Genomic DNA, 9,032 nt, shown 5'->3' on the forward strand with positions numbered 1-9,032 from the left:
GCCTCGACCTGCTGGGTTCAGGTAATCTTCCACCTCAGTCTTCCAAGTAGCTGGAACTACAAGCATGTGCCATACGCCCGGCTACTTTTTTGATTTATTGTAGAGACCAGCTCAGGCTGGTCTCGAACCCATGGGCTCAGGCAATCCTCTTGTCTCCGCCTCCCAAAGTGCTGGGATTACAGGCACGAGCCACCATGCCTGGCTGCAAAGTGATTTTATGTTAGCAATTAGATATGTGAATTAGAGATATGAATCTGGGAGTCATTTGCATACAGGTAGTAACTGAAGTCATGGAAGAAAATGAGATCAGCTAGGGAGACGATGTAGAATAAAGCAGTCTAAAACAAAAAAGATTTTTTAAATCATAAGAACAGATGTTTAAGAGAAGAGGTACCTGCAAAGACTGAGAAAGTATACCTGGAGATTCTATCTCCTCAAACCTAGGTAATCAGAATTTCAAGGAGGATAAGAATACCGACAAGGACTTGGCAAGCTTGGTAGAACAATTTGCATGGCAATATGGGAGACTGGGAATACAAATCTTTTAAGAAAAGCAGGAATGAGATATAGGGCAGTAACTGCTAAGGACATTGTTTTTTTTAAAAATGGTACTTACTTTAACTATATTCACTGATACAACAGGACCAGTAACAATCTTTATAAAAAAAAAAAAGAAAAAGACCGCCATGCAGTTACAGAATTACTTGATACAGAAAACAGTAAAATACACATTTTTTTTTTACAAACAAGACTATAGCAAATTCTCTAAAGCTGAGGGTCAATTTAAAATTCTTGGTTTATATCTTCCCTCTCACTCAGTGACTATATGATGCAAACTAATTTTATATTCACCTTAAGCAAAACATACTGGAACTTCACAAAATGTACAAAACTTCAGTATTTTAGGAACTGGGGTTAGAAAGCAGAAGTGGCTTTCAGGTCTTCCAATCTTTTTCTCAAGTAATAAAGCATTTTTCTACTGTAAAAATACTCAAAGCTATTAGGAAATTACCGGTAGATTCTTTTATTTTTTTCTGTGTTGTTTTTTCAGATATTTAAACTTACTCTCTTAACCAAAATTTCAATTTGACCATTCTTGGTATCCTGCCAATATATAGCACTTGTTTTCCTGCCCTAAACTGACTATGTGTAACAGGATAGAGTCTTTTAATCTGATATTATTGAAATATTAATATTAAACATCAGTATTAATTATGGATTTATAAGTACTATAGTGAGCTGCTGGAACATATCAATGCCTTTAGTGCACCTCATCAGCCAAACCTGGAGTGTTGGAATTAGTCTCCTCTATCAATTATTCCGTTTGCCCAATTTGTCTTTTTAATTTTGCTTCTACCGGTAATTTGCCCTGTCCATCAAAATAAAATAACCTGTATTTTGGAAGGAAAAATCTTCAGTGTGCCAGGCTGTCCTATGCACTACAGGGGGTAAAGGTCTTCAGGCTTAAATGCCAGCAGACGCCCCTAGTAAATATGACAACCAAAAAAGTGCCCCTACACATTTCTCAGCCTCCTCTGGAAAGGGAGTTACTGCCTCTGAAAAACCAGACACAACTTTAGTTTTTAGGCCATTATGGCATCTGTTTTGATTGCCCAGACTCAAGTTTCTTCTAGATTCTTGTTTTGTAACCTGGTTCTTTGAACTGGCTGCACTAGTAACCATAGAATAATGTGTTCCAATAGTTCTGACAGGATTTTAGAACAAGAGTCTTCAAACTGCACTTGACAGGATCTATGAATGTAAGTCAGACCCTGTTCACAATTAGTTTTACATATTGGACTTTACTGTAAGATTGCCTTTACACAGTTAACATAAGTTTGAAAATTACTCTTTTGGCACAAAACAGATGTCTTACTAGAAATATGGAATTGCTACAATCAGTTAATAAGGCTGCTTATTTCTACTTGTGCACTGTCTTAAATACAGAATGTGTGGGACAGTAACAAATTCTAGAATAAATCCATTTCTAGCATCTGACAAAATCTGATATACTGTATCACTTTACAACAATGTGTTTCCCTTAAGCAGGATTTTTTAATAAAGCAGTAACACCCATGCAGGTAGGACAAAAAAGCTAAAATATCTCACACCTCCTGATCCTGGAGTGCAAAAATCTTTTTTTCTCACCCTTTTTGACAGGGCCAAACTTCTGTCTAAGAGTAGAAAAAAAGAATTACTAACTGGCAACCATTATGTTTCTATACTTACCGTACGTAGTTCTTTAATAGGCAAGGTGATAAAACAGCCCCCAGTTGCAAAAATTAAGGGGAAACCCCCAATAACTGGTTAGTTTTATCTCCAAATTGCAGGAAGTCTCCTATATCAGCAACTTAAAAATGATTCTTGCTCCTGTGACTAAAACTTCATTCAATTACTTCCTCTATTAGTAATATCAGTATCACCGGGGTGGATGAGGGAGTGGTGAGAGGGAGGAAATTTCAATATTTACTTCAGACTCAGAAATACACTTAAAAAAAGAGTCTCAAACATTTTGGTAGTTAGACAAAATACCTCCACTGTATGTATGTTCTTCCTTTTCAGAAACTTATGAACTAGCTATGTGAGTTTCTGCAAATTGGTCCAAACACACATTTAAGGAGTTGATAATTTAAGACATATGTATCAGAATTTTAACAATTAAAATAAAAGCTAAAATTTTTGGCATATATCCTAACACCTTAAAAACAAACTGCAAGTTTAACTCACATTATCAATACTAAACCTCTTTAGAATCAATTATATCATAAAAGACAAGCACTTTGTCATTAAACTGAATTTTGAAAAAGGGGGGCATTCTCATGTTTCAGTCCCATGCTGCCATTTGAGATTTTAACAAGGCAACTCTTAGAATGTGACTTGTGATCAATTTGGACGGCTGGTAATAACTTGGTGCTCTCTCACAATCCAAATAAGTAAACTTGAAAAATCAGACCAATTTTTGCTTTTAGAATTAAACTCTTGTTGAGTTTTTCTCTTGTACTACAAAGGCTTATGGATTTGATTCATTTCTTTCTCTCACAAGATCATCCCAACAGGGCTCCATTTCAGTTGTGGCAACCCGAAACAGGGCTTGGAGATGCTCATCTGTCAATGGCTGGCTCAAAGTGTGTTGATTTCGAGTCAAATATGAAAAAGCCTTTTCACAGATTTGGTTACTATCAAACAAGGATGCCACCTTACAGGCAACCCCTTTGATAATTGGGTAAGATTCAGCAGACAATCCAGCATAGAACTTCCCCAAGTCTTTGACTCTGTACTCATTCCAAAGATTAGTATTTGCCTGAAGTTTTGTTAGTTCCACTCTTACTGAAATAGGTGCATATTCAGGTTTAAAGTTAAATGGATTTGAAAAAAGTTCTAAGTCCTTTTTAATGAACCTGAGGTCCTTAAAATGTCTCTCAAAGTCTTTTTGCAGACGACAGATCACCATTTGATACCTATCAGGATCAAATATTTTTTGATCGTCCTTATTTTGCTGTTTAAGCTCATCAACAACTTCTCTGAGGGCAGGAAAGTCTGTTAGACTTTTTTCCTCAATCTGCCTTTGAAATAAATTCAGCTTAACTTCAAAAGTACAAATATGGTCAAAAGCAGCAGCAGCAAAGACTTTACTAACTCGTAATTCTTCACTGAGTCCTCGAAGGTGTTCCATAATATCCACCAAGAAACCAAAGTCACAAAGCCATTGCTTGTCTGAGAAATGGATTGTCGTTGCCCCTACTGAAACCAAGAATGTCTCCATTTCTTTTCTCAGAGAAAATATTAGCTTCAAAGTTTTCCCTCTCCTAAGCCAATTGTTCAGACATCGACCATTAACTCTTTCACCATGTTCTGACTCAGATTCAGTTAGCAAAGCCTGAAATTCGGGTCGCCTAACGCCTCTGGTCTTAATCAAAACTATCCATTCGGATATGGTATTTATGATCTGATTGACATCCACATCATAGGAGCTCAACAGTTCCAAGTGAAGGAAGCCTGAATAATGGATCACATTCCAACAGTTGGGGCTGACAGCCTTTTCCCTCATGTAGGAGACCAGTCCTGAGTTCTCACCAATCATCCTCAAAGTGTGGGTCGTGGTCAGTCCCACCATTCGCTGCAAGCTAAGGCCTGCGGTCTGCAGGGCCTCTAGGATGGCCGACATGAGCGCACCAACACTGAAGTGATGAGTCAGGTTGATGATGGTCAGGAGATCCTCTTGCACCTCCAACTCAGGGCCCACACCGCGGATATAGACCAGGAGGTAGTTCTCGTAGGCCACAAAAGCCTGGTCGTCCAAGGCAAGGGAATAGGCTTTGAAGTCCCTGGCTCGGTTAAAAAGCTGACTGCGTAGATTCCTGTCGATGCTCAGGATCCTCTGCCTTGTGATCTCCGGAGATAAGTCGATGCCTTGCAGGACGTCTACGTGCTCGGGCAGAACCTCTCTCAGCAAGACCTCCAGGCACTGGTGTACAAAGTCCCCCTCACTCCAGCCGCGACCCTTCAAGGCCAAGAGGCGGCAGAGCCCGAGGCCTGCGCGAGCAGCTCTCTCCTCGGGAGTGAGCGCGGCGGCCGCGGGCAAGTCGCCCCGGCGCAGGCGCTCCACCAGGGCCGCGCGCTCGCCCTCCGACACATACCGCTCGTAGTGTTCATGCTCAGCCTCGTAGTGGCGCCTGACGTCGCGTTCGCGAGTGGCTGCGACTAGGCGGCGACAGACCAAGCACAGGGCCCCGGAGCCCTCCGGGGGCTCCACCACCAAGTAACGCTGAGTCCACTCGGGCCGGAACACGAGAGCCTCGTCGACTTCCATCTTGCTCCTTTTGGGCGTCATCCACATTCTGCGGGAGGCCGCAAGAGCAGGGCCAACCTCAGCGCGGCCGCAAGAAGAGAGGAGGAGCCAGAGCAGCGCCAAGCACCTCCTCCGCTCTGCGCCAGATCACCTCAGCCGAGGGACACAAGCGTCGGGCTCCGACACCTCTGCTCCTATTGGCTGGATATTTCATATTCCCCGGAGCTCCAACGAACGAACCAATGAGGAGAGCGGACAGTGATCTTTAACGCGCAAGCGCATATCCTTTGAGCGACTGGGCAGCAGCCGCTTTACCCACCCCCCCACGTAGCTTGACTGACATTCAAGTTGTCCAATCAATAGATGGCGTAAGCCCCAGTTGCAGGAAGAACGTGAGCACAAGGCTGACGGCACTTCCGGTGAGCTCTAGACGTGACCTGGGCCTCTCTGGCGCCAAAATGTCGCTGGTGACGGGGGTTATCCGGCGGCTGGACGAGACAGTGGTGAACCGCATCGCGGCGGGGGAAGTTATCCAGCGGCCAGCTAATGCCATCAAAGAGATGATTGAGAACTGGTACGGAGGGAGTCGACCCGGGCTGCCTTAAAGACTTTACCGGTCGCTCCTCAGAATGGCGCAGACACGCCTCCTTGCCCCGGGCAGGGGCGTGTCCAGCGCATGTCCCCAACAGCGGCGGCCGCAGGGTCTCTGGGCGCGCGCTGGTTAGCCCTTCTCCCTGCCAGTGTTCTGCGTGATTCTTGAGAGCTCTCGCGAGACCTTTGTAGAGTTGTTTGGGGTGCAAGTAGGGGGATACGCTTTGTATTGTTTTCATAAAGGTACCGTTAACGAAGCAATCTACTTGATTTAAAATTATCTGTGCAGAAGATGCAGCATTAAAGATGCACGAAGGGTTACGATGGGGAAAAAATATCTTCCTTTAGGGATTATCTTGTTATCATTTTCCTACCACCGTTCCAGCAATCATCCATACGCATTCAAGGGCACACTTCATTTTGTTTTATTCAGAATAAGTCGTCGGTGTTTTAGGACAGGCTGATGGGCTTTGGGCTTAACTTTTGACTCTTCTGTTGTTAATTTAGTGTCCCCCGCTTGGTGTTTTCCTGTCCTGTTCTTTTGGGGTGCACTTCGAGGTTCCCTGGTTTTACAGGCCATTCGTGGATTCAGACACTGTAGAGGGAAGAGGTTAAAAACCTGTGGGAGGAAAAGTGGGTGTGGACTGTAAACGTCAAAAAAAGGCCTTAATCCTATAATGTACCTAAACCTTGTGTCAGATCCTTTGTGTCAAAATTAATAGATGTTACTGAAGTCCCTACATTCATAGGGGAAACATACATGACTGAAAAATGGCAGGTTTGTAGAGAAATTTACTGCAAAGACATTAGTTGTTCCAGGCCGTGAGACTGAAAGAACAGTGGGGCAGAAAGGACCACCGAGGAAAAGGAAGAGAATTAGGAGGTAGAGGAAAAAAAGAGCAGGAAACCTGGGGATGTTTTCTCCTTTTGACTTGGAGGAGGAGTAGCGGAAGTCGTAGGCTGGCTTTTGTTTCCGTTATGTTAGAATGAACTGACAGAACAACTAGAGCCTATTATTGTGCTGTGCCAGAATATACTGTAAAACAAAACTAAATACACTAGCTCAATGACTTATAATTAATTGATAAGCAGAGATTTTATATGGAGTCCAGCTATGCCCTTTTTAATATAGAAGTCAAGATGACTAATACAGGGGTTCCTGAGAAAGGTCTTCAATATTTAGGTAGCTTATTGTCTTATTTCTGAATAAAGAGTTTTCTACGTGGGGAGCAGTTTCTTCTTGTGCAACTGCTGCTATGGAACTTGTTTTCTCTAGCAGGTACTCTGTGCTTGTAGGCTGCTCTGAAAGCACAAGAGATTTACTGATTTTTTAGAGATTCTGCATTGCCATTTTCCCCCTTTCCTTTATTATAAATATATCTTCTTAAAGAAAAGGGAAAAGTAGAGAAAAACATTTAGATTTTTTTTTTTTTTTTTTTTGAGTTGGAGTCTCACTCTGTTGCCCAGACTGCAGCTGGCCACTGCAGCCTTGACCTGCTGGGCTCTGGCGATCCTTCTGCCTCAGCCTTGCGAGTAGCCGGAATTGCAGGCATGCACTACCACGCCTGGCTGATTTTTTGATTTATTGCAGTTGCCCAGGTGGGTCTCGAACCCGCGGGCTCAGGCAATCCACTCACCTCAGCCTCCCAAAGCGCGGGATTACAGGCTGAGCCACCGAGCCCGGTTAACATTTAGAATTTTTTAATGACTTTTTTGTTTTTTGAGTTGGAGTCTCACTGTCACTTCTGCCTCAGCCAACCAAGTAACTGGAACTACAGGCATGCACCACCACATATGGCTAATTTTTAAAATTTATTGTAGAGATGAGGTCTCACCAAGTTGCCCAGGCTAGTCTCGAACCCATGGGCTCAGGCAATCCTCTCACCTCAGCCTCCCAAAGTGCTGGGGATTATAGGCGTGAGCCACTGCACCTGGCCCTTTTAATGACATTTTATTAGAATCACCAAGGAGTCTGAGAGTGAATAAAATGAAGTAGCGGATAGTAAAATTAATTGAGAAGAGGATAAGAGGCATGTGCTAACAAAATCCTACTTTTAACTTCTGTCTTTGTTAGAGAAACAGAAATACCGCTATCGTATTGGAAATGATGGTTGCTCTGCTCCTCCTCCCTGTGTCTCACACAGTATGTAAACTCATGCAATATAGTCACTGAGCCTGTAAGGCAAGGGAAAAACACATTCATAGGCACTCTTATATTTACTGAGTTCATTATTATTGCTTGGCTCATATTAAATTATATGCATTAGAGTAATTGCAGACTGATAAATTATTCTCTCTGTTTGATTTGCCAGTTTAGATGCAAAATCCACAAGTATTCAAGTGGTTGTTAAAGAGGGAGGCCTGAAGTTGATTCAGATCCAAGACAATGGCACTGGGATCAGGGTAAGTAGAATCTCAGAGGAGCAGGATTTTTGTGTACTTTGTGTGAAACCTCTGCAGGAAGAGGCAGGACCTTTTCCTCTTCTGGAAACTCTAAACTTCGCAGATGGGAATTTTTGACTGAAAAATTTAACACCAGCAATATATATTTATTGAGTATTTATATTCATTGTATTTCTATTCTTTGCTGCAATATGGCAGTGAATACAATACACAGAAATCCTTTCTCTTATGGTGCTTACATTATAATGATGGGAGAAAACAGTAAACAGGTACAATAAGTAGTATGTCAGATGACATTAAGTACTATGGAGAAAACTAAAGCATGGAGGAGGATAGGCACGGGGCAGTGAAGAGCGACACAATTCAAACTGAATGGTTTAAGAAGGCTTCAGTGTTGATGTCATATTTGAGGAGAGACCTGATGGAGATCAAAAAGCTAGTGATGAGGCTATTTAAGGGATGAGTGTTCTGGACTCATAAAAATTTATGTGAAGACCATGAAAAGGAAGCATGTCTGACTTGTTTAAGGACCAGCAAGGAGGCCAGTGTGTCTAGAGGGTAAGAAAGGAAGAGTAACAGAAGATGAGGTCTGAAAAAAATATATAGGTTCTTGTGGGCCATGGTAGAACCTTTGGCTTTTATTCTGAAAATGGTGGGATACTATTGGAGCTTTTTTTTTTTCTGAGTTGGAGTCTCATTCTGTTGCCCAGGCTGGAGTACAGTGGCACGCTCACAGCCACCAAAGCCTCGACCTGTTTGGGTTAGGCGATCCTTCCACCTCAGCCTTCCGCGTACCTGGAACTACAGATGCACGCCACCACGCCCGGCTAATTTTTTGTGATTTATTGTAGAGACAAGGTCTCACCAACTTGCTCAGGCTGGTCTCAAATGCCCGGACTCAGGGAGTCCTCTCTCCTTGGCCTCCCAAAGTGCTGGGATTATAGGCTGAGCCACCACACCCAGCCTATTGGAGCATTTTAAGTAAAGCAGTTACATGGAATGGTAAGTTTTACAAAAAATCATTTGTCTAGTATGTGGAAAAGACTGCAGGACAGGACAGAAGCAATGAGGAGGCTCTTGCGGCAGTCCAGGAGGGGGTGACAGTGCCTTGAACTAGTGTGGTCACATTGAAGATATAAGAAGCAGTGAAACCAGGCACAGTGGCTCATGTGTATACTCCCAGCACTGTAGGAGGCCAGCGCGGGAGGACTGCTTGAGGCCAGGAGTTGGAGACCAGCTTGGGCAACAT

General features: G+C 43.0%; 2 protein-coding genes across 9 annotated transcripts in view; one reads left to right on the top strand and one right to left on the bottom strand.

Annotated features, from left to right (window-relative positions):
• Positions 1-950: 950 nt before the first annotated feature.
• On the bottom strand, positions 951-5,095 carry EPM2AIP1 (EPM2A interacting protein 1). 2 transcript variants are annotated; one of them, XM_021714056.1, is made up of 2 exons: positions 4,796-5,061; positions 951-4,660 (listed from the first exon to the last, which is right to left on the bottom strand). In XM_021714056.1, the coding sequence occupies exons 1-2, from the start codon at positions 4,835-4,837 to the stop codon at positions 3,011-3,013; spliced, it is 1,692 nt and encodes a 563-aa protein (XP_021569731.1). In that variant the 5' UTR covers positions 4,838-5,061; the 3' UTR covers positions 951-3,010. The 2 variants fall into 2 exon arrangements, with proteins under 2 accessions (XP_021569731.1, XP_008059453.1); XM_008061262.2 differs by having other exon boundaries at positions 951-5,095.
• A 26-nt stretch (positions 5,096-5,121) lies between these two features.
• Positions 5,122-9,032, top strand: part of MLH1 (mutL homolog 1) — a 75,780-nt gene continuing 71,869 nt past the window's right edge. For 2 of the 7 annotated variants that reach the window (XM_008061263.2, XM_021714045.1), the window contains exons 1-2: positions 5,128-5,363; positions 7,693-7,783. In XM_008061263.2, the coding sequence (XP_008059454.1) occupies positions 5,248-5,363; positions 7,693-7,783 (207 nt within the window). In that variant the 5' untranslated portion in view covers positions 5,128-5,247. Of the gene's footprint in view, positions 5,364-5,538; positions 5,586-7,692; positions 7,784-9,032 lie in introns of those variants that run through there. The other 5 variants (XM_021714046.1, XM_021714048.1, XM_021714047.1 and 2 more) reach the window with 5 other exon arrangements.

This window comes from Carlito syrichta, unplaced genomic scaffold (genome assembly GCF_000164805.1).
Source record: "Carlito syrichta isolate Samal-C Ts95f unplaced genomic scaffold, Tarsius_syrichta-2.0.1 Scaffold305170, whole genome shotgun sequence".
NCBI classification, from domain to species: Eukaryota; Metazoa; Chordata; class Mammalia; order Primates; family Tarsiidae; genus Carlito; species Carlito syrichta.